Here is a 26,272-nt window from a genome sequence, read left to right on the forward strand (position 1 = left end):
CTTTTTATTTTGAGACAGTGTCTTGCTAAGTCACTAAGTTGCCAAGAATATGTTCAAATCTGTGATTGCAAACCATCATGCCTGGCTCTAACGACTTCTGAGACAGAAGGGAAAGGTATCTCAGGCAATCACATGAGAAGCAGCTCAGGTGAGGTGGCTCAGCTCAGGGCTTAAGTCCAGACTGTCACAGAACTGGGACAGAACTTAAATCTCCCAACTCTCAGTTAAGTACACTTTCCTTTATTCTTCACAACTCCTATTAGGCCAGTGATACAGCTCAGCTGCACAGTGCCTCCCTGGCAAGTGCAAGGTCCTGACTTTTAGTACCAAAAAAAAAAAAAAAAAAAAAAAAACCCTACTAGTGGATCAAAATGTGTCACAATATATACACTGCCAAATAAATTCATGTCTGACAGGAGGTTGGCAATTCAGTATGTTGCAAACCATATTTGTCCATCTTATCTTCCCCTACAACTTCTCTCCTATAACCCTTTCTCTGGAAAAAACAGCATCATTAAACTAGAAACTCAGGGCTGGGGATTCAGCTCAGTGGCATAAGCGTCTGCCTTGCAAGCAGGCAGTCGTGAGTTTGATCCCTGGTACAGATAAAAAGGAAAAAGACAAAAAAAACAAAAAACCTAGAAACTCAGAGGATCTTCAGTTTATCCTCTGTGTCATCACCTGCCTCAAATGTAGCCCACCTTGATTTCAGCATGGCTCGGCAGCCCTTCTTCTCCAGACTACTATCCTTCTCTCCCCCATCACAACTGGACCTCCATACTCTCTCCCTCTGACCTTTAAACACACAGCCCCAACATGACTGACATTCCTCTTTTCCATAGGCTAATGGGTCTGCATATTTATCCTGCTATCAGAGAGCCTACCACAAAGCCGGCACATAACATTTAGTGAATGCTGGAAAAAGGCACAGTCTTCCAGGATAATGCACATATTCCCTTTATTGATGAGATTAACTATGCCAACCTCAGATCAGGATTGGCAATTTAAAAATTAATTCTTCCTTCAAGATTTTTCTGTTTTCAAATGGGGTAACTTTACCTCCTACCCTCACCCTTATCCTTCATGAGAAAGTTGAGCAAGTTATAATTCAAAGGCATTTACCTCCTGAAGTAGAAAGGTATATGAATCAAATCTTACCATTTTGCTTAAAGGTGTTAGGTCACTTGGGATTTTATTTCACTAAGTGTGGGTGTGACAGAAGTATGTGAAGTGTGTGTGTACAGACAATCATTTAATCAGTGCAGTTCTAACTTTTAAAAACAAGCTTTGTAATAATATTTATAAAGCAAGTTGACTCAAAGCATGTATTTTTACAGAAAACTCAACTGAATAGTTCTTGGTATTAAAAAGTGTCACTTTAGATGATAATCCTGTCTTTTTCCACACAGAAATACCTCAAGTCTATCTAGATGAGGCTCCAGTGGCACACTGCTAACAGGCCAAATGCATTTGATCCAGCAGGCCCCACTGCCCCATGCTCATCCTGCAACTGTCTGGCATTTAGTGATGCAACAGTAGACAGCTAGTGCCATCCCCTGACTCCAAATACCCCATAAAACTTCAAGATTTACTGTAATCTTTTATGAAAAGTTCAAGTAGAATCCTCTTTCCTCACCTTTTTCAGTTTTGCTCTCTCACAAAGCAATGATTTGAAGAATGTCTTAACTGAAAACAGTATTTTCTATATAGCAATGCTCTTGAAGAATGAGCCCTCCCATTTCTCTCCAATGAAGGGAACTGTTTTGAAACAACTCGAGCTACATCCGTTACTATATCAACTATACAACTGATTTATGTGAACTACCAACAAAAACTTGACAAGGCTTCTGGTTATCAGACTGATATGAACACTACAAAGAAATGCCTAGCTTGGAAACAAGCTATACCAACTCTGCTGGCTAAACACAATGCCTTCCCTTAACCTCTCTAGAGGCCTTTCAGAACCCCTGGCTGTTTGCACGTGATGCTGGAGTCAGGGTCTGTTTCTCCATGGGGGTGCATACATTTAAGGGCACCTGCCCATTCCTGAATTTAGGAAGCCACCATCTGTCACTTCTGATACTCTAACCACTTCCATCATGACTGTCTCAAATATCCTTGCCTGGCACGTCTTTCAACCATATCACCCTCATTCTCAAATAGTCTTTTTCTTTAACAATGTAAGCTTCCTTAACTCTCTGCTCAAAGCCAGGCCCACAAAAGTACAATAAAACTGCCTTAAGCTGTAAAGCGTTTTTTTGTACAAATGTGTATCAGTGACTTTTTTAGCTATGGTCATGGCTGCTGCTGCTCTGATCACAGACCCTACCAGCTACCTCCATCTCTACTACCCAAGTTTAGGTTCTTACGAATTTTTGAACCCCACTGCTAGAGAATTCTTGACTCTTCAGATGAGCACCCAGTGCTCCCCTCTAAGGTTCTTTTGGTGTCTTCACCAGTAAGCCATGACAGCACAGCATAAAACCTGTGCTCTTTCTAATCACCTAAACCTGCAACTTTCCACGGTTGCCTCTTTCTTCCTTTAGTTTCCCTCAATCCTGCAAGATCAAGCTATACCTCCCCTACCCCTCCAAAGCCTCTTTTCCCTCTGGGTGTCCTCCTGGCCCTGAACCTGGGCCTGATCATGATTTGCTGGAGTAGCCTGAAACAGGAACCCCAGACTGCCACACACATCCTGAGAGCACGGCAAAGTGTTCAATAAATACTTACCAAACTGGCCCAAAACTAACAGGGAAATATCAAAGATGAACAGTAGCTCATTCATACAATTCACAACACTGTAAGGGCTGTCTAAACCATGAGATAAAGTTGAGGGGATCCACCTACCTCACAGGGACCCTGGGAACCCAAGGACAGGAGCCACAGGAGGAACTGTGACAAAAAGGCCTGCCAGTAGGCACTGGAGAGATGAGGTGTAGGGGAGACACTCATGGAAGAACAATGGGCTGGAAAGCAAGGTCCTCCTATCAGGAACTTAGTCCAAACAAGGCCTCCTGGAGGCAATGAGGGCTCTTGCCACAGACATCCCACCCAGGACCCTGGTAGGCCCAAACCAGATAGGAGAATATTGAAGAAGGAACTTTCAGAAATGAAAGTAAAATCCACAACTATAGTTACCATCATGGTTGAAACCTTGCCTTTTCTTCTACAAGGACCTTGAAGGTTCCTTATACCGGAAAAGGTAAAAGTCTAGTCATATGAAATAGTGGTCAGTTCATTAAGTACCTACACAGTAAAGGTTTTCTAAAAAAAAAAAAAAAAAATGTTTTATCACTTCAAGGCCTCCCTCATCAGACAGGAGGAAAAAAAAAACAATTCTACTTCTCTCTTCTCCTTCCTCTAATCCAAGATAGTGACTCTAGTTTAGAAGGTTCCTAACAGAGATAATAACCAACAAAGACCCCGGAGAAGTAAACTGGCAGAAGGCCTGCCCATCCCTCCAGGTTGGAGCCAAGGGGTGTGTGTAGAGGCAGTGTGTCTGTGTGGCCTGGTCTGTGGTACTCTGGCTGTCTGAAATTGACTGTGGTCAATTAAAGGATGCTTGAGGGAAAGAAAAAAATAAAACTCTCTAAATCCAATTTAGCAATCCTAGGCTTTCTCTGCTATTTCTTTCTTTCTCTGCTATTTCTTTCTAAGTGCCTCCAAACAATCCACATATAAAATAAACTCACACACAGAGCAAATGCCCCAGAAAGCAGGAAAAGCAGGAGGCAGGGGCAGATTCCCAGTGACAGCAGTCTCTGAAAGCCACTCTGGTTATCTGTACAACAAGAAAGGTCTGGAAAAAATAAAGTGTCCCAATACTTGCTGCTGAAGCTGGTTGCTGGGCTGCACATTTATCTGCTACCCTGATGATACCAGCCATCATCCATGATAGTGTCATCTCCTAGTCCACACCAAACCCTATCTGTAAGTTTCTGGCACTCCTCAAATTGAAAGTTCTATGTATTTGATCTTTCTCTGAAGAGGAATGGTTTGACTTCCCATCCTTCCAACTGGCCCCACAGACTCAAGCAGCTAAATATGGCCAGAGAGGCCTGGGCAGTCCCTGACTTAGGCACGGCTCTCCTGTCCACTTAGGAGGAAAGGTCAGTGCCACTGACTGCAGCTGCCATTCATGGTAACCACTTGGCTGCTAGATCAACAGCCCTGAGTGTGGACACAGAGAAATCTGAGCTACTTAGTACCATGACCACTGAGACTCTGACCTCATCTATTAGGGGATGCCTCTCAGCTAATGGATTGAATGGTATGAACAGGAAGAGGGCTGGTCCCTTCTTCAGCTCATTATTCAGCAGGAGACTCTTGCCGCCATGGGGCTGCAGCCATTGCAAAAGTGTTTCTCGGTTTTCTGAGGCCCACTTGTAGATGTTCGCAGCTGTAAAGTTCATGACCTCCTTGGGGAAGACCTGCAAAGGACCAACACAGAGATAAAGACAAGATGAGCATGTTGGGATAGGATCAAAGTACATAGCACTGTTCCCCAGGGGCATCAGCCCACACTGCAGGGAGGATCAGGAGCCCAGAAGCCACTGCAACTGCTTGTACACTAACCACTTCTCCAGACAGCCTTTCTTCACAAGTGGTCAGAAAGCAATAGTGGCTGCAGGAAGTGATTTTTCAGATCAGCTTCCTCCTTATACACGGACTCACCTAAACACAACTTTCCCTGTCTCCTGACCATAACAACCTCTATCACCCTGTTCCAGCAGAGCTATGAACCACCACTAGGTGTTTATAAAAAGACCAAGGCCTATCTGTAAGAATAGGAATTATGAAGCCAAGGATTGGCTGTGTTACGTTGGTCTCTCAAACCCTGCCCACAAATGCGGCCTCCATGAGGCAGGAGCTGCATATGCCTTGTTTACAGGCATCTTTAATGACTGGATGAAATTCTACCACAGCTTAGGAACTCAACGGATGTGTGAGTGAATCAGTGAATGACCAAAATCTGCACAAGGCCCAGAACTGCAATTTCTATGTTAGATGGAAGAAAGGGAAACTAAGTTTTTCTGTTTTAACAGTTGATGTAAGTGAACATAAAATTATTTTTCAAAGTCCAATAACTATAAATCACTTGTTTCAAACAATTTCTCTAGAGATGCTTTTGCTAGAGAGCTCAAATAATTTCATTATTTGACACCCTCCAAAATGGAGATTTAAATTATTTCATAAATAAGATACCCACCAGCTTTAAAAAAAAAAAAAAAACAACTCTGACACAGTCTCATTAGCTCTGGCTGGCCTTGAGCTCATGATGTAGCCTAGGGTACCCTTGAACTTGCAGCAATCCTCTTGTCTCAGCCTCCCAACTGTTGGGATTATAGGTGTGTGCTGCCATATCCAGCTACTGCTTTTGTTTCCATAAATACAGTTATCCCAATACTTTCTCTGGTAAAAAGAATTCTACTGCTAAGCCAACCACCTTTAAATATTAACCAAATGAAACAATAAACTCAATGTATTTTTCCCTGTCTCCTATAGGTCTACCATTTTTTCTCCATTTAAAATTTCTTCCTTTACTACAAATATGTATAATACATAGGCTATAAGTGAAGAATGTTTGAAAATGATAGCTAGCAAAAGCAGATGAAGCCAAAAGAAGCTTAGACAAGCATGAGGAGAGTGAGTGGGTGGCAAGGAGACAATCACAGCAGTGATGCTCAAAGTGGGATGAAAGGCATTTGAAAACAGATACTCAAACACCATCACAAACATTTCTATTTGGAAAACATAAAAAAATACATTTGACTTTGGAATATAAACTGCAAGAAGTAAAGCACAACATTTGGACTCCTAAAGAAACATAGAAGTTAGGGTCATGGCAAGCAAGCAGCACCCCCAGAGATGGACCAACAGCACGGCTGATCCAGGGGAGCCCAGATTTAAAGAGACCAGTGCACTGATCTTCATATAACCTATAAGCCACCGACACTGATGACGGTTAAAGTGACAGAAAATACATTAGAAAAATAAACTCTCAGTGATGTGACTGAGTAAGTAGCATCAACAGAGGAAAAGCACAAGATTATGCAAGATACAGGTCAAAGCTCAGAAATAGCCAAGTGGGGTTGTCCCACCAAAAAGCAAATGAAGTCAGGGAACAAAGGAGGCAATGTTTGCATCAAGGATCTCTGGAATAAGAAGCCATCAACTTCTCATTGTGACTTGGTAAGAACTTCAAAACTTCCTTACATGAGCTAAGGAGAAAAGCAAGTCATATTACTATGCTTCATGAAAGGAACAAGTGAACAAAAGACATTGCAGGGAAGTTTAGTCTCTGAGAATAAGGGCCCAGAGTAATAATTCTCCATCAAGGTAACTGCAATTTTATCCAAGAAGGCAAATTAACAAGGATGTTCCAAAACCTAAGAATATAAACAAAGAATGTCTAGATGTTACAGTCAAGAGCCCTCTAGTGCACAGACTCTTAACCAGGGGCACCAGATCTAGAATGGGCTTATAGGAATTCTCAACGTATAGACAAAATCATGTGCATTTCCTAGACAGTGTCCATAGATTTTATCCAATTCTCAAAGAAGTCTGTGACCTACGCAAGGTTAAGAACCACTGCACTATTACAAACACGATTTCAAAATACTTACAAGTGATGTGTTGAAATGTCTATGTAAATACACACTTCCAGAGTGTACTAAGGAAAGCAGTTTCGCAAGATGTTTATTTGTGATAACCCCAAATCGTACTGTTCCTAGGTAATCTGAAACAGAAAATTTTTCCTTTATTAAAGAAAAGGCCTATGCCTTGAAATATCCACAAACAAAATGATCCAGTCCTGATGCATAAATCCCCTAGTTCAAGGCGCTACTTGATAACAGGGAAGGAAGAGTTGCAGAAACTCTCCTCCTGAGCAGACCGCAGTCCTTAAGCACTCCTGAGAGTAACACATCTCTCACAGTCCCTCACACTAAAGAGTCCACCATCTCCATCTATGACAATCTGACCTGTCTGCCCGCTTGCTCATTAGGACCACCGCTGGCCCAAGGCACATACTGCTCTCTCTGGACACTTCTGGTGGTTAGCTCCTTTTCATCATCTCACCCCTGTCTTCTCCAAGAAGGCTTCTTTGTTCACCTGCCTGACAGTGAAAGTCCAGGGGTTGGAGTCTGAGCATTGGGGCCACAGGGAAATATGTTCTTAACCACTGTCCTACTCTTTATAGCATTTATGCATATACACATAATCTTATTCATTTATTTAGATTTTCCTTGGTGCAACTTCCTCTTCAGAATGTTGGATTAGAGGCTATTTTTATTGCAGGTACCCTAGTACCTACGCCAAGGCCGGGAAAGTATAGTAAGAGATCAATAAATATTTGTTAAATGAACAAATCTAACATATACAAAGAAGTCATGTGAAACACTAAGAAAAAATGGTTAAAACGGACAAACCACACAAAAGGAAATTATGTGGCTTGTAATTACATGGAAATAAATTCAACCTCTTCTCAAAGGAAAGCAAATACAAACAAAATATTACTTTTGACTTTCAAATTCCCTGAAATTCAAGACTTAGAAAACATCAAATTATTACTGACCAAAAAACCAATGAGTACTGTGACATAGTACCAGCACAAAAGGTAAAAAGCATTAAGTATTTGGGAGAGCAGTTTGTCAGAGACATAGCCAACACTCCCACATCTGTGCATTTGGAGTCATGTACAGGGACGTTTGCCAACAGATACTCTGAAGATGTTTGCAATGATAAAACAGGGCTATGTGTACAGCATGAACAGGCCATCATGACTTATGTGAGAAAAAGCACGTAAAAAAGATAAAGCATACCTTATATTCTGAAAAAGAAAACAACGTTGGGGTTGGGGGTTTAGCTCAGCGGCATAAGCGCCTGTCTTGCAAGCAGGCAGTCGTGAGTTCGATCCCCAGTACCGATAAAAAGGAAAAAGACAAAAAAAAAAAAAAAAAAAAAAAAGAAAACAACGTCTCAGACTTATAAAACTATTTTTTCCCTATAAGCACATGTGTTTAGAAACACATAAAGAATCTTACTTTTTTTTTTTTTTTTAAATCGGTACCAGGGATCGAACTCATGACCACCTGCTTGCAAGGCAGGTGCTTATGCCGCTGAGCTAAATCCCCAGCCCCCATAAAGCATCTTAAAGGAGCACACAGTGACACAAGCCTGTGGTCCCAGACACTTGCGAGGCAGAAGCAGGAAGATTGCTTGAGCACTGGTTGAGATAGTGAGATCCTATCTCAAAAACAAAAACAAAAAGAATCTGGCTAGATGTGGGGATCCATGTCTATAAACCCAGCACTTAGGAGATGTAGGTTAAGACAACAGGGTAAGTTTGAAGTCAACTTGAGTTGTAAGACAGATCTAGTCTCAAAAACATAAAGCCAGATGTGGTAGCACACGCCTGTATTACCAGCACTCAGGAGTCTGAGGCAGGAGGACTGCCATGCGTTTGAGGCCAGCCTGTGCTACATAGTAAGATCCTAGCTTGAAAAACTGAAAATGAATGAATGAATAAATAAATAAATATTTTTAAAGCCTTAAAGGATAATAAAACTAGCTTGATGCTGGGGGACAGAGATCAAAGAAAATTTTATTCTTACATGCACTGTTCTTTTTACACAGTTCAGAAAACTGTAATATTTGTGTGATTATAACATATGCAGTATTAAAGGCTGGGTAAAATACTGTAGGGAAATGTACATTCTTTGCTATCCCTTTTTGGCTTTATTAGCAGATGGTCAATAAAATTAACTAGGACCAGGGATGTAGCTCAGTGGCACAGCACTTGCCTGGCAAGCATAAGGTCCTGAGTTCAACTCCCAGTATCAATAAATTAATAAATAAACATAATTAATTCAATTAAACTTTAAATGCTTCCAAGTAGCTAAAGCATAAAAATATGAAGCTGTTAAACACGTATGACTTCTAGTTCCATCCTGAGTCCCACTTGCAGCACTGCTGCCCTCCTTGTCCCAGGTAAGAGGCAGTCAATGAGGACAAGGCCAAGTAAATATGCTCCTTCTCCCAAGGTGGACAATCTTTAATGTAAACCTGATGAGTTTAAAATAGTACAAACTAAAAGATACAAGAATAAAACAAAAATTAAAGAGACACTGCTTACAAGGAGGGTAAGCCAGGGCTGAGGGGCTGCTGCATCCCCAGTAGAACTTTCGGTATTTGACTCTTACAGCCACAGTGGTGCCCACATACTCTTTACATATTCCACAACCAAAAAAATGTACAGGGCCCAATGTGTAATATACTTACTAACAAGCGAACTCAACTGTCCTGTAAATGATGCACACAACAACCACAGTGAAGGGGTAGAGAGAGAAGCAGCCTAACAAACTGGAAAGCATCATCTTGAGTGGGTACTATCAAATGGAGGGCAGAGAACTGTACACCAATGCCACAAGCCTTGTTAGTAAATGGTTTCTCACAAAAATAAACAATTCTAGAACTATGATCTTACTCATTTCTTTGTAAGTAAATGTAAACAATGAGAACTGGGATTGTCATTGTTGGAACAAAAGTTGTAAAAAAAGGCTGGGTTGCCTGCCAGGCAAGCACGAGATCATGAGTTTGATCCCTGATACTAAAAAAACAAAAAGGGCTAAAATGACCCCTGCAGCATTAGTCTGGAAACAGAGAACTTAGGGCTTTTAATATACACATGTGCATGTGATAGAGAAATACAGACGTATACATCCGCACGGTTATAAATACATGTATTTCCTAGTTCTATCTTCTAAGGAGACTTTCAAATAATGACATTTGATACCCAGCACTTCAGAAGCTGAGGCAGGAGGATCACTGCAAGTGTGAAGCCAGCCTAGGCTACAGAGTTCAAGGGCAGCCGTAACTGCATACTTAAGTGCGTAGTGAGATTGTCTCTCAAAGACCAAAAAAAAAAAAAAAAAAGAGGAAAAGGAGAAACGTTTATAAAAAGGGCCTGTCCAAAGGACAAAGGAGAAAACTAAGGGCCAAAGCTGGACCCACTAAAGCAAAAGAAAAACTAACAGTGGCAGGGTAAAATAAATATACTACTCTACAATATTAATGAGAACAGTCAGTTGTTCTTTATAGAAAAATTCCATTAACAATGAACAAAGAACAAGGGAAGCAGAAAATTATCACTTAAATAGCATAATAATTACTGCAGGCAAGATCCACCAATGGAAGTGAAAATCAGCAGGCAGCCATATGAGGAAGTATGCATGCAGTCCCAGACTGTCTCCTCCCATGCTACTTCTTCACACATTCATGTGGTGTTGGGGACTGAACCCAGGTCTCTACATGCCAGACAAAGGCTCTGCCAATGCAGCAACACTGTCAGTCCCCTTAAAAATCTTTTAAAACAGCACAGTGTATACATTTAGATCTCAAAGCTTCAAAAGAAAAAGCAGGAGCTAAGAGAGGATATGAACTGGTAGAACCAAAACAGTGACCTGAGGTAAAAACAATTGCATTGTAGTGCACTATCATAGTTAAGAAAAAGCAGCCAGTTGGGCATTTATTTGATAGTCTGCCAAAGTTACCAACATGATTTACTAGAGCAGAGGAATAAGATGTGACAGTCTGACCCCAAAATTGAAAGAGGCCATCAAAAAACCAGTTTAATTGAATTAATGAGAAAGGACAGTATACCTGCACAAAACAGATTCTAACACAGTCAAATATACTGCCCTTTTAAAACTTTATCTTTCACACATAAAAAAAATTTTATTAAGAAAAAAAAAATCACAATTCTATTGAATTTTCTGCATATGGTGAAAATCTTACTGGAACACAGTTTAAATCTGCAACCTCATGTGAACAAACAATACTCAGATTAGCAGATGAAATTTTTAGTACAAAACTGTGCAAGAAAAGAGCACTTTTCATCATATCCAGAGTACTCTCTGTTAAAGCAGGGCTCCAGCATATTCAATAACAGGTCTTTGTCATTTATAAAATGAACTCTTTTTATACTAAAAGCATGGAGATATTACTATTTTAACTTAAAGTTTTCTAACAGGGGTCTGGGGATTTAGCTCAGCGGTATAAAGCGCCTGCCTTGCAAGCAGGCAGTTGTGAGTTCGATCCCCAGTACCGATAAAAAAAGGAAAAAGACAAAAAAAAAAAAAAAAAAAAAGTTGCTAACATAAATTGCAAATGTTTTCCATCCCCTGCCACAAAAAAAGGGGACCAACAATATGATCCAACTCAATTCTTAAAAAAAATTCTCGATATAGTCTATTTCCACGGCAATTAGCCAGTTTTCATATTCTATTAATCATATCTTGACAACTGGTATCACAAATCACTGTGAGATGCAATGAGATCTTGAAAGAATATCTAGGAAACAGAATTAATAACCAAGCAGTATCTAGAGCTGCTCATATAGGCAACTAAGCAGGCCAAGATGACCTGAGGGAGAGAGACTGGCTTCTCTGCTGCTTGCCTTTGGCCCTGGGCCTTTCAGCTCTAAGGCAGTGCACAGTGCACTGATCTACTACCCAGGCCCATTACGGCCTATCCCTCATGGACATGAGGCTAGGACCACGGTGGTGAACCCACAGCATGTGCCCTGCAGCCAGCTGTAACTACTGAAAGCTCTAAAAGGTTCACTATCACTGGGGGGAAATAGCACCAACATGTTTATGCTCGGGCTGTTTGCCACACTCTGAGTTATTTACCTTTGATCCTTTCAACCTTGTCAACTTGCAACACTTCGGCAGATTTACTCCTGCCATGTTCATGAAGCTGGGGGTTTTGCCACCAAGAGAATGCCCTAACACTGCCTCCCACGGGTACAGTTTCAGTTTCCCTTTCTGTACCTTCTCTGCATTACCATCACTAACTTATGGCGACTACAACAAGGTTCAGGGAGAATAGAAAGTTGAAAAGTTCTCTGTGGTTTCCATGAAGATTCACCTGGATGCACTTACTTTAAAAAGGGTGGGTTTGTTTTTTTGAGGGGAAGGGGAGATACCAGGGATCAAACCCAGGGACCACTGAACTACATCCCAGTACTTACTAAATTTTTATCTTGAGACAGGGTCCACGTTGCCAATATGGCCTCAAACTTGTGATCCTCCTTCCTCAGCCTATCAAGTAGCTGGGATTACAAGCATATACAATACATACTGCCTGCATTACACCAAGATTTTGATTTTGAGCTCTTTGTGTAAAAATGTTGGCTTATTTTGCTTAGTATCATTTGCCTTAAATTCAACTTTAAATATTAAAACTTCAGGGCCACAGTACCTATTCATGGTAGCCTACCCTAAACAGTAAGGTATATTTTTATTTTTCCCTTCCTTTTTACTTGGACCAAATTCACTCTGCAGAGTTTGTTTTTCCCCTACCCTTCTGTTTTTTTCCCACCTTTGATAAATGTGTAACTCTGTTGCTGTTAAAACAAAAACAACAAAAAAATAAATACTAAACTTTTAATTTACTATTAAGGTACAACACACATATTCAGAGCCACCAACATGTACGACAGGTCTAGGTTCCTATTTCAGCTCCTGCATTTCTATGATGTGACAGCATGAGTTTCTTGTCGCTGCTTGTCTGGCAGTTCTGGAGAAGTCCAGTATGAGTCTATATGTGAGTCTGGACCGAGAATCAACCCTGCCCTGTCAGCAAATCATGTTCATTTTGAAGGCTCCGGGAGAACCCATTTCCAGGCTTTTTCAAGGTTCCTACAAATTACCCACACTCCTCTTCCTTCTCATTCAAAGCCATCAATAGCTGGCAAATCTTCCTCATATCACATAAGTGATGCTGACTATTCTACCTCACAATTACACTTTTAAGAATCTTCCTGATTACATACAATGGTTCCACCCAGAAAACTCAGGATAATCTCCCTATCTCAAGGCCTGCTGGTTAGCAACTTGCACCATAATTTCTCCTTGTCATTTTTTTGTTGTTGTTGTCTTTTTCGTTTTATCGGTACCAGGAATCAAACTCACGACTGCCTGCTTGCAAGGCAGGCACTTATGCCGCTGAGCTAAATCCCCAGCCCCTCTCCTTGTCATTTAACACAGAATATTCATAACATAGGTTCAAGTTAATCTTTTTGGGAGCCATTATTCTGCCTGCCATTTTGACTTCAAAAAAATGTTAACATAGGACTGGGGATTTAGCTAAGTGGCATGAGTGCCTGCCTGGAAAGCGAGAGGCTGTGAGTTTGATCCCCAGTTCCAAAAAAAGTTAAATTTATTTTCAAAGCCAAAATATTTTCTTCCTCAGAGCCTCAGTCTCCTCATCTGTAAAACTGGGATAAAAGGAATTTCTACTTCAAAGGGTGCTAGTTAAGAAAGGATTAGCCACATAAAGTGCCTAATCAGAAGTGCACAATCAAATAACAGACTTGAGTTTGTTTGTACAGCGTCATTTGACTGTAAGCCTATGGTTTCACTGTGAGATTCCTAAGATTTTTTTCAAGATTTTAATGTGTTTGTTTCTTTGTTTAGGAGTCTTAACTTCCAAATATGGAGAAAACAAAACCCAAAACAAGAAACAGAACCAACACAAATACAAACACACCACAAGATAGGACAATTTAATATGCATAAAGGTAGAACATTATCAAAAATAAAAAAGAAGGGTCAGTGATTTAGCTCAGCAGCACAAATGACTGCCTGGAAAGAGTGAATTCAATCCCCTGTGCCCCTCCTCCACAAAAATTAAGAAAGCGAAATTTTCAAATTCATGGGTTCAAGGAATCAAAACACTACCTGTAACTGAACACTCAATTTGATGCTTAGCTTTTTGCAACCAAAGCAAAAGTAGATGCAGCTTTCCTCAAACCAATACCTTCCACTCTTCAGTGTCTCACACACTCACCCAGAGACCAAGGCCCTCCAGAGTCCTTTGTTCTCCTGAGAAAGCACAAGGCTCCCACCACGCTGTGCAGGGCAGTCCTACCTCCAGCAAAGCCTGTCACAGATCTTTCACCACCCAATGACTGTAGGCAAGCAGTGCTGCTGGCCACACTGGCTGGTGACCCCTGCCGATGACAGGGAATGAGGTTTATTCATCTTTTTAGCACACATTTATTGAATTAATAAATGCTGCTTCTGAATCTAACCTCAAGTGTTGGGAGGTTCTTTTTTGGTCTTAATTTTGATCTAACAGCACTTACAAATCTTAAGAAATAAGTTACAATGAAAATGAACATCTATTCCTCTAAATATGAGAAGTCTCTTGATAAAATAATGGCATTTTTAGTAGTTAAAAAGGCAGTGCTGGGGTTATAAGCAAGTGCTACCACTTCCAGTGCCTTTTTTTATTTTATTTTTTTAAAGAGATGGGATCCTGCTGTGTCACTTCAGTTGGCTCCAAACTCCTGGGCTTAAGTCCTCTTACCTCAGCATCCTGAGTAGGTAATTTCTTTTTCCAAATTACTTTTGATCCTCAGTTAGTTGAATCGGTAGACAAAGAGGGCCAACTATATATCCCAAAGGTATTCTTAAGGTTCCCTGATCAACTAAGTTTAGAAATCCCCAAAGGAGGTAGAAACAATACCTATGGTTAATAATACAGTGAAATTTCAAGGTGACATTTAGGTACCATGTAAATTTTAATTCACTTTATCAAGATTCTATTGTCAGGAAACATGAGAAGCTGCTAGGAAAAATAGGAAAAAGGGATGAGGCAGGGGCTATCACCTGAAGAGCCAGGTAGGAGAAACAATGGCAGAGTTAAGGATCCAAATGAACTTTAAAATCCCACAGCTAAAATCTTTCTCCTGTGTTATCAGTCATTTATTTACCTTTCCAGCTAAACTATAGGTGTCATAGAGAAAGGGATGAGCAAGACAGGCCTACAGGTCAGTCAAATTTTCTTGTGTAGATGCTTTTTCTAAAACAGAAGCAATACTCATTTGAGACAAGTCCCAAGGAGTTTAGTTCCAAGGTACGACAGATTTTAAGAATATTGTTCAATTAACAAAGTATTTCACACATGATCTGGCATCACAAAAGAAGCATTTATTCTTACCTTCATCCTCCCTGAATTTCCAGATACACAAATTCAAAGTCAGAAAAGTTAAATATTTTTCTCCAACTTTACAGGCAGACACTGCCAACCTCCAAGCCACTGCACACCTCAGACCCTGCCCTGTACATCTTTTATAGGTTGGGTGAAAAGGAGGATCAACTTTATATATATTTTTTCTTTCAAAAAGTTGCCAAATCATAGAAGAATGGTAACATTTTACCAGAACACACTTTTATAGAATGTTATTTAACCACAAGATTAAAAAACAGAAACAAAACCCAGGCATGCCAGTTAAAAGGACAAGCCCTCTATCAAGTTATCTTAAGGCAAAAGAATAACAAAAGCTGCCTGCCAATATGAAACAATTCTCAAAGGAATAGGCTTTGCAGTCTGGGAAGAGTACAGCACACAAGAGCTGGTTTCCTTCAGGCTTTTGAAATACATACACAAAGAATGCCAGTCCACAGTTAATTATCTAGCAGTTTGAAATGATTTTTTTTTTTTTTTTTTTTTTTGTCTTTTTCATGTTTATCGGTACCAGAGATCGAACTCACGACCACCTGCTTGCCAGGCAGGTGCTTATGCCACTGAGCTAAACCCCCAGCCCCGAGTTTGAAATGATTAAACATTAACAAGAGACTTGTAAGTTCTACTATGAAAAATTAAAAGGTTTAAAAAAAAGGAATAATCATGCAGTGATTCTAGAAAGGGAAGGAAGGTAAATGCTATGATCATGTCAATTATCTTCAAGCCTTTTATTCATTTGTAATTGGAACCAAAACCCAGCCAAAAGCAAGGATGACAATAAAAGAATATTCCACAAAATATAAAACTAGAGGAAGTGGAGCCTACATTTTACCAGATAGTAACAACTTATAAAACAAGAAATTTAATTATATAACTCATATAAAATGATTCTCAAGACCAAGAGAAAACACAAGAACAGACCCAAATATATGATGAAATCATGTGTTCTGTGGTAAGCAGGTGTTAAGATGCAAAGGAAAGAAGCATCATTTTATAAATGGTGCTGATTAGCCAGTGAGAAGGGGGAAAAAAACAACAGTGTCCTCCATCATTTAAAGCCTAAGTAAAGCCAAGTAGCATAAAGTGGTAAAAAGAAGTAAACTAGTCATCAGATTTTCAGAAAAATCAACCAACCAACCTGAGAACTACATGAAAATATAAAACTTCTCTATAAAAAAATGATAAAATAAAAAGGTAGGAAAATAATAGGTGGAAACATAACAAAGGGTTCCTGCCCATACCCACTAGCAGGTGGGCCTCTATCAACTGACAGGTCAGCAAAAGTCCAAGAGATTCACAGGTAACTGAGGCAAAAGGAAACAGTTAATAAAGAAAGAAAGCAGTTCATGTTATGGTACTGAGATGATAAAATGAGTTCTCCTTGACTTCCTTTATTACGTTTGATTACCAAAAACAGACAAATGGTCCTAACAGAGTGGTAGACTGCCACAGAACAAGTGCTTATAACTTAGCAAGACATGGTTGCACATGCTTCCAATCTCATCTCTAGGGAGACTGAGTTTGGAGAATTACTAAAAGTTCAAGGCTAGCCTGGGTTACAAAGTGAGTTCAAGGCCAGCTAGGACTACACAGACAGGACAAAAGAACAAAAACAAAAACCCGCAACCCTGACCTCTTGATGGATAAGAATGAACTCTCAGCAAACCCCACAGCACCCAGTCATGATGTTTCATATATGGCATACTCTCCATTGTTTGTAAACTGCTGACCAACTAGCTTCAAGAAACAAATGTAAAACTCAAAAGTGTCTTTGCAAAGACAATTTAAAATAATCATTGTGACAAATTGCATGCATAGCTGAGTGGTAGAGTGCTTGCCTAAGCAAGCACAAGGCACCCTGGGTTTTATCCCTAGCACAAGAAAAAAATCATTAAGGCAATGAGAAATGCATTTGAACTAGGGCATATGCTTTCTACTACCAAATCTAAACACCTCAGCTCAGCTTCCCATAAGCAACTGTTAAAGTATATCAAATGTTTCTCAGTCTTCAATTGGTGTACAAAATCTAAATAGGACATTGATTCAGAATTCACATTTTAACTATACTATTGAAAAAACTGTACGTTTCTTTTACCACACATCTGCTATTAACAATAAGGAAAATTATTGTCTGACTTCAGAATAATAGAAAGAAAAAGGGGAAACCCACATCTCAAGCAAATTTATTTTAGGTAATCCTTCCTAGTATATGGGAAATTGTCATTTCCAATTTGTCTTTTTCTTCTAAAAATGGTCCACTAAGCTTAAATAGGAATTTAATGTTCCCCTCAAGAAGGCATAAGATTAGCTAAACTGAATTTCAGCTTCCATAAACTTAACTCATGCAACAGTGTATGACAAAATCCAATTAGAATCACGTAACTGGGGGCTGGGGGTTTAGCTCAGCAGCATAAGCACCTGCCATGCAGGTGTGTGGCTGTGAGTTCGATCCCTGGTACCGATAAAAAACAAAAAGACAAAAAAAAAAAAAAAAAAAAAAAAAAGCTTATAGAATCACATAACTGGGAATACCACAGAAAAGGTAAATCAGACCATACTTAACTTACAATGAAAACTTTCATATAATCCCTTAACAAGACTACTAATTTGACTGAGGAGGTTCATTTTGTACTCTTGAGTTTTTTGGGCAAACACTCTACCACCTAGCTACCTTTCCCTAATCTTTAGACCCAGACTTGGGATGCTGCCCAGGTTAACCTTGAACTCCTGCCTCAGCTTCCTGAGTGGCTGGAACTACAAGTGTATACCATGCCTGGCTTGAGTATTTTTTAGCCATTTATTCCTCTGGGCTCTATTGTACCCCCATTTCATCTGTCCATCTTTTATTCTACCTCTGCCTCAAAGACAGAAAGGAAGGGTACTACGTCTTATATTTGGAAAGGTTTTTCAGAAATCACTGAAAACATAGTTTAAGTTGAGTTATTTAGTTTTCACCAACATGGCAAAGCAGCACACAATGTAAGTTAACTAAATAAAACATTCTCCCAAAATCTTGAACTATCCCTTTCAGCTCAGAAGCCTGAGTGTGACCATCATTCAGTGGACTACTCTAAATTCTCCTTTTCTATATAATATATTAAGGTCTTCTTTGAAGGGATTTATTTAATTTTATATAAGGAGCTCTGAATTCTACTTTTTAAGCTTATTGAAGTTCTCAATATTTTGTTTACAAAATTCAAATTTGGATTCACTTTTTAGTCACTTGAAACTGCAGCTCAGACTTACAAGTGAACAAAAGACATATGCATATGACAGCTTACTTTCCTCCCAAATGCCTTCCAGACAAAAATGTACACAGTAGATTTTCCATGCATGGAATTCTAAGACAATGTATATATTAAAATGGCCATCACATCCTTGTTTTTTTTTTTTTTTTTGTCTTTTTCATTTTTATCGGTACCAGGGATCGAACTCACAACTGCCTGCTTGCAAGGCAGGCCCTTATGCCGCTGAGATAAATCCCCAGCCCCCACATTCTTGTTTGATGTATTCATGATATACACTGAAGTCATTCAGTATCCAATACATAGTAAGCAGATGTGTTGATTACTTTGTATTTGAATGTGTGTGCATGGGAGACTGGAGATTAAATTTAGGGGTGCTCTACCACTGAGCGACATCCCGCAACCCTTTTTGAGATGGTCTTGCTACAATCACCAGGCTAGGTTTGATCTTCCTGTCTCAGCCTTCTAGGTAGCTGGGATTATAGCCTTTAACAGTGCCCCTAGAACTTACATATTTTTGGTCTGCTGGGGTAAGATGCTGGGTTATTATTCTGACCACTCACTTGACAAATACTAAAAACACTGAACTTGACACATTGTCCTTCCCTCGGGAATCTGAGTCTGTGGAAGATAGACATTAAATTATCCTACAGCTACATATATAAAGGCAAACTGTATTAGGTGCCATGAAAGAAACAAGAGTATCCAATTTAGATTGGGTTGAAGGACAAAGTATGAAACTGTAATAGTGGCACCTGAGCTGGAACCTGAAAGAAGAGTGAGCGATTTGAGAGGAGGAAAGCTGGGGCTGACAGCAGCAGGTACTTAAGCCTCCCAGGGAGGACTAGGACACACGAGGGCAGAGTCTGCTGGCTGAGTCAGGCTGTGACTAGAATGGTGTGTAAAGGACAAAGACAGATGAGCAGATCAATGAAGACAAACAATGAGCCTTAGACCCATGACCAAGAGAGAATATATGGCAATTTGGACAAATACATAGGATATATGATATTTAATGCAAAAAGCAGGACTCCAAATGATAATATGATTCAACTAAGTAAATGAAATATAGATTTAGGAAGAGTGAACCTGGCAGTAGGCTCATGCTGAATTGTTACAACTTTTATATTTATAAAAATATTCCTTAAAGAAAGTATACTGGCAAGTTGTAGTACATCCAACTGACAGGATTAGATAAACACCGAAAATACTGGCAAAAACTTGTAACTACATAATTAAAAGACTATGATATAGTAAGTTTTAAAGTACAAAATATATCATTGCATATGCCATATGGTCATTATTTTCAAAAAACTAAACATTTAAGAGAATACATTTGAAATATTATACTATGTTGATGACCACATTAAACAATGTAATTACTAAAAACACTGAGAAAAGGAATCTAGCAAATTAGAAAATGTAATAATGATAATGTATGCAAGATATTAAAATAACTATATCTCTTAAAATACCATCTTAATATGAATCAATTTTACCTTTCTTTAATGAATATAATGCTGAGGTGAAAAAGGTCAAATAGCCAGGAGGCTGGGGCAAGCCACTGAACTCAAAGTACCCGAGTACTCCAGGCTGTGGGAACAAGGACACAATTAGGTGAGGCACTGTTGGCATGCAATAATTTTAAACATACAAGAACGACATGATATTAGAATTTGACAATTCCTGCATTTTGTTGCACTTCAGTTTTTAAAAAGCCTAACATCTAAACAAAGTTGAGAGCTAGGTTGAACTTCTGCATACAGACAGCACCAGAGTAAGGGATGGAGTGGCACAACCTTTCTAGGACAGCAGAGTGGTAATTCAGGGGTACCAAAGCTGAAACTTCCTTCTCCCCGCCTAAGTCTTTCCACTCTGCTGACAGCACACCTCTCCAAGCCCGACTCAAAACTTGACCAGAGAATTCAGGCATTCACTTACTATAACTACTTTAGGCAAGTTATGGCAGTAATGTTTTGTAACCCCTCTGCGATTTCTCCACTTGCTTCCTTTCAATCATTCCAAATTTACCTTCCCACTTTGTAGGAAATCAGATTCTATATGACTGCGCTCTTGTTCTCTACTCTCACACACTCATTTTCAACTGCTCATTAACATCTCTAAGCTTAGCATCAAATGGCCCTTAAATGTGCCAAATCAATTAACTGTCCCTTGCAAGATGTATTCTATCTTCCTGCTCAAAGTATTTTCTTCCCTCTCTGGAGGTCCTACAGCCCTCTGTCCAGTTTTGTCCTGTAATGATCGTACTTGTTTTGAAAGAAATCCCTGAAAAAAAGAAAAAGTGCTAGAGTCTGAACACCTAAGCTCAAGTCCAAGTTCTTTTTTTTTTTTTTTTTTGTCTTTTTCGGTACCAGGGATCGAACTCACAACTGCCTGCTTGCAAGGCAGGCGCTTATGCCGCTGAACTAAATCCCCAGCCCCTAAGTCCAAGTTCTTGAGACTAATGTATAACGCTAGACAAACTCTGATGTGAAGCATTGGTTTCAAAGCTGGCAAATGAGCCCAGTTATTGATGGGCCTCCTGAACAGCAAGCCTGGTAGACTATAAAGCACAAGGTAACTGTGAAGAATCTTTCTTTCCAGCACTAAAGCCATCAACATGATGCTCTTAATAAGCAACTGTTGGTACTGATTTGATCAGCAGACAAATCACAGCCAAAAGTTAAGGTGGAAATTTAATTTGTTGGTAAAATTTTAAATCATTACATTGTGTAAGAGAAAATTTCTGATCCGTAGAGGAACACACTATCCTTTTAATTTAAACCACTTTTTTTTTTTTTTTTTTTTTGGAGACACAGTCTTGTGTTGTCCAGCCTGGCCTTGAATTCACAGCAATCATCCTGTCTAAGCTTCTAGAGTGCTGGAATTACAGGCATACACCAATACACCCTTTAAATCAACTGGTTTTCATTCTGAAAGAAACTGAAATGGAATGTGTAATTTTAACACTGAGAAAAATCTAACAAATAACCAATTTCTTTTTTTTTTTTTAATTATTATTTTTTTTTTTTTTTTGTCTTTTTCCTTTTTATCGGTACCGGGGATCGAACTCACGACTGCCTGCTTGCAAGGCAGGCGCTTATGCCGCTGAGCTAAATCTCCAGCCCCCGAATAACCAATTTCTTAAACTAAGGAAATAAAAAAACAAAGTTTTGTGTTTTGCAGTACTGAGATTTAAACAGAGGGCCTTGCATACGCTAAGCATGTGTATACTCTGCCACTGAGCTATACATCTCCAGCCGCAAAGTATTATTGAAAATAAAATTTTCTTTGGTCTACTCTTTCAAAACATTTTAAAAAAATTCTTTCAATCCATGTACAAGATGTATTTTTCCATTTATTTGTATCTATTTTAATTCTTTTCATCTATTTTTATAGTTTTAGGTATATACATTTTTCACTTACATGCATCAGGAAAAACCAGGGATTGAATTTACAACCTTGCGCTTGCCAGGCAGGCTCTTGTGCCACTGAGCTAAATCCCTGCCCCTTTCAAAACATTTTTGACAACACAACCTACAACTGACCTACAAGAGACTTAATAGTATTTAGGTTCTTATGATTTCATGCCATTCTATGATGGTATAATAAGCTTTCCTATCAAGTACAAAGGCAAATAAAATCTTTAAAAATTCTAGTCACTTAGTTAACATTGCACACAACAAAAATAGAAACTAATTTAAAGTAAACACTCATTTAGCTTTCTTTTAAGTTTGACTAATCTCCCACCAAAACCAACTTTATTCTAAGTATTAATAAATCTTCCCTAGCTAGAAAATAATTTTTTTCTTTAACTACACTGCATTGTCTTAGGTAGCTTCATGGAAATGGACACATGATCCATAAATATATATGTAATAGTGTGTGTGCGGGGGCTGGGGATTTAGCTCAGTGGCATAAGCATCTGCCTTGCAAGCAGGCAGTCGTGAATTCGATGCCCGGTACCGGAAAAAAGAAAAAAAAAATTTAAAAAAAAAAGTGTGTGTGTGTGCAATAATATACAAATATGTGGACATATATACACATTTGTACAAATTAATGAATATAAAAAATACAAATTCTGAATCTCCAAAAGAAATCTAAATTGAACCTTTAAAAATGAAAAAGGCTGAACCACTTCCAGCTATCCTTTGTGGACATTTCTACAGTACAGGTTTTTTGATGCATCTCTGCTGCAAATTACATAGCTTGGATTAAGACAACTCTGTCTTCTGAGGAAGTAAGTTTGACTGAAGAAATTCATCAGGGCCTGGGATATGTGGCACAAGCACCTGCCTGGCAAGTGAGTTCACTCCCTGGCACCAAAAAAACAAAAAAACAAAGCCCCCAACAAACAGATGAAAAAATAAAGAAATTCATCCAACTGAACAGTGCAAAACAGACCCATAAGCAAAATTTTCACTTCAATTGCCAAAGAAATGAAGAACATAAGATTTAGTAACTATATAATGAAAGGTTTATAAATTGTAAAATACTAGCTATTTAAAAAATAAGCAGGAAAGGGGCTGGGGATTTAGCTCAGTGGCATAAGCGCCTGCCTTGCAAGCAGGCAGTCGTGAGTTCAATCCCTGGTACCGATAAAAAGGAAAAAGACAAAAAAAAAAAAAAGCAGGCAAAGTATATTTTAAGTGATTGTTAACAGACTTAATACTGTTAATGGTCTTACTGAATTTTGAAAGCACTATGCCTCAGAAGATAAAACTAAAATTAATACTTAACATAAGAGGAAATCAAGTAAAATAGTTATGTAATTTCTATTGCAAATTATTATTTGAAAGTTGCCAAATTGAGACAGAAAGCCAGACCCCGGAGGTCTAGGAGTCTCTCTCTGCATTCTTAAAATAAAGGCCACTTTATTTAAAAATAAAAGAAAAAAAGAAAGTTGTCAAATCCCTCAGTCATGTTGTGGGCAGAACATTTTGCAGCTTCTCTCTCCAAGATTTTAATGTCTTTCCAACAGAAGCAGTATCATTAATTCAGAAATCATCACAAATTAGCTATATATATCTTTATTTCTTCCACATTTACTGCTGAAATATAGAAAAATGTCAACTTTGAGGAATACATACATCTGCACATAGAAAACTTTCCTCTTCCAGGTCTGTTTGTTCAGTGCAAATAAACTCATGAATTGACCCATCCCAGACAACTTTATCCCTGCACTCAGTGCCTTTGGAGGTCCCTTCCAGATGAGCTGGCTGTGACATGTGCCACCTGACCCTAAGTACCTGACGTCCCATTTCAAAACCTGTGGTACACCATCATCCCCATTCTGATGCTTGTCACTGAGGTGTCTCTAGCAGTCTAGCAGATGCTTAAAAACAGCTTTGGGTAAACAATCACATGTGCTCAATTTTCAGCATTCCTCTTGTCTTTGCTTGTCCGACCAATAAAGGGGTTACCAGCACACATGGTGGTGAAAAGACATGTGTGACCCTCATCTCCCTTAATTAATTACATCTGCAAAGATCCTAGTTCTGAATTCTGAAATTGGGTCACATTTTGAATTTTAATGCAGACATAAATATTGAAAGGACACTGTTCAGCCTAGTACTCTTGTTTACCTGTTTGCAGATTTGGGGATGTAACTCAGGAGTATAGCGTGCTTACTATGAGCAAGATTCTGGATTCTACCCCCAGCACTACTAAAAAAAAAATAATAATAATAGTAACAGTAAGTGTTTTCCTTTTTGTTAGCTCCACAAGTAATTCCGTGAAACAAAAGAATCGCTCTTGTTTGTATAGTTACAAACAAGTGTAACTATACTTCTAGCTCAGAAAGTGCCCAGCACAGAACAGGCAAGTGATAAACCACTGTTAATGACTGCATGGAAGCTGGGCATGGTGGTGCATACTTCTCTCCTAAGCACTCAGGAGGCTGAGGCAGAAGGATCACCACAAATTTGAGGCCAGCCTGAATTAGCAAAACCTCAAAAAAACTTTTTAAAAATTTGCACGGGCATTAGAAGTAAAATACATCCGACAAAGCTCTTCTGCCAAATTCATAATTTTAGTAAAAAGCAAGACACAATGAAGGCCAGATAATAACTTGACCAATTTGTTTTAAATTCCATTGTTTTGTATAGTATATTCAGTACCTGTTATAAGGGGGTTGAAAATTAGCTATTTATAGAAGATGGGCAAATCCTCTTCAACGTAAGTATTTTTTGTTAAAGTGGGCACTACTTGTAGCATAAATTTCAGGAGATGGTGCACACACCCTCTAGTGGCCAATGAAAAGTTACCATGGTGTGTTTTTACTCAATGCCAAACTCCTAAAATGTGTAAAACTATTTTCTTCACAGTGCCAACAAAACTATAAATTGGTGTTAATGGCATTTACCTGCTTAATATTCAGATAATATTTTACTTACATGTAACATAATACTAGAAGTCAGGCATTTTAGGTTTTATTATAAATCCTCAGGTTTTTCTTTTACCTGCCGATTTACCTAACACTTTGTCTTCCCCCAAAAAAGCTTTCAAAATGTTTTCCCATCCCACTTAAGTTTCAAATACTTTGGTTTAGAACACAGATAAGACTAAATGAATGGATATACGTTACACAACTCACAAAAAGACTTAGCATTCATCAAGAGGCCAACACTACAAAAATAAGTAAATAAAAATAAAAAGGAAATCCTTGCTAATAGAGAAGATAACAATACCTAACATAAATGATACTTAAATGTACATATATTAAAATCAGAAGAGTCATAAAAAGCAGCAGCTTTGAAAACAACATTACTATTACTCAATCTTACTCTCTTTCTAATCAAACTTGTGTCCACCAAAATAAAAATGACACTGGATTCTGTTTGACTGGGAGTCCACAATAATAACCTGTATCTTCTTGTCCAAATCTTATAAACAGGTATGCTGGGGATTTAGCTCAGTAGTATAAACGCTTGCCTGGCAAGTGTGAGATCATGAGTTCGATCCCTAGCACCAAAACAGAAAAAGAGAAAGAAAAAACAACCCAACACCTTCCAAATTTTTTGTCATGCAGGAAAAAATGGAAACTGATATAAAATAAGTATTTGTAACTACTTGATTTTTTTTTTTTTTTTTTTTTTTTGAGACAGAATCTCACTGTGTATTCAGGTTGGCCTTGAATTCTCTATGTAGCCCAGGCTGGCCTTGAGCTTATGGTGATCCTTCTACTGTAGCCTACCAAGTGCTGGGATTATAGGCATGTGCCATCATGCCTGGGCAAATTTTTCGTTTTTTGAGACATGCCTCCCAAATTAGCTGTAAACTGGTGATCCTCCTGCCTCTGCCTTTCAAGTGCTGAGATTATAAGCTAATGCTATGATACCCACATTTTCTTGAATTTTTAACCTCTAAGAAAATAATAGTAAAGCTTCAAAATTACTTTAAATAGGAACATGGGACAAAGGAGAAGCTGTGGAGCCAGATTTCAGGCTATAGTTCAGTTCTCAAGTAGGTTTAAACTACACCCTCTGTGTACTTCTGCTTCTTGGAGGATCTACAAGGTCCACTGGTCTCAAACGGCTTCTGAGCCAGTGAGTAGTAAAGGCGCCTAAAGGTTGACAGGTAGTTACCAATGTACAGTTTATTCAATACTTCCTTGCCAATAAGGATGAAAGCATATCAGAATTTATAGTTAAGTACCTAAAAACTTTCTTGTGGTTTAATATCTTTCTTTGGTGTGAAGGCTAAATGCAAAATAATTTTTTTTAGAAATTGTACCTGGGCTCATAGTCATACTCACAAGCACAAAACTATGGTTAATGATTAGTAATTGGACCACGGCAGACTTGAGATAGCTCAGTGTTAAGTCAAACAAAACATTTTCCATTGGCTTAAAACTATGCTTGGGTGTTGTGGTGGTGTACCTCTATAATCCCAGCACTTGGGAATTCTAGGCCAATGGGAGCTACCTACTGAGTTCAAGATCAGGCTGATCTATATAGCAAGACTTTGTCTCAAAACACCAAAAAACAAAA

General features: G+C 38.9%; 1 protein-coding gene across 4 annotated transcripts in view; it reads right to left on the reverse strand.

The window, feature by feature from the left end:
* The window catches only part of Txndc11 (thioredoxin domain containing 11), a 66,959-nt gene that overhangs the window by 17,292 nt on the left and 23,395 nt on the right, over nucleotides 1-26,272 (reverse strand). For 3 of the 4 annotated variants that reach the window (XR_010039847.1, XM_003477759.5, XM_063226544.1), the window contains 3 exons: nucleotides 19,781-19,874; nucleotides 6,627-6,739; nucleotides 4,230-4,430 (listed from right to left, as the gene is read on the reverse strand). Coding sequence is in view for 3 of the 4 variants with exons in the window: in XM_003477759.5 (XP_003477807.2) it covers nucleotides 4,230-4,430; nucleotides 6,627-6,739; nucleotides 19,781-19,874 (408 nt within the window). In the remaining variant the exon portion in view is untranslated. The remainder of the gene's footprint in view (nucleotides 1-4,229; nucleotides 4,431-6,626; nucleotides 6,740-19,780; nucleotides 19,875-26,272) is intronic. The other variant, XM_063226545.1, reaches the window with a different exon arrangement.

The sequence above is a fragment of the Cavia porcellus genome, unplaced genomic scaffold (genome assembly GCF_034190915.1).
Source record: "Cavia porcellus strain 051 isolate PalLab524CR breed Dunkin Hartley unplaced genomic scaffold, mCavPor4.1 scaffold_16, whole genome shotgun sequence".
NCBI classification, from domain to species: domain Eukaryota; kingdom Metazoa; phylum Chordata; class Mammalia; order Rodentia; family Caviidae; genus Cavia; species Cavia porcellus.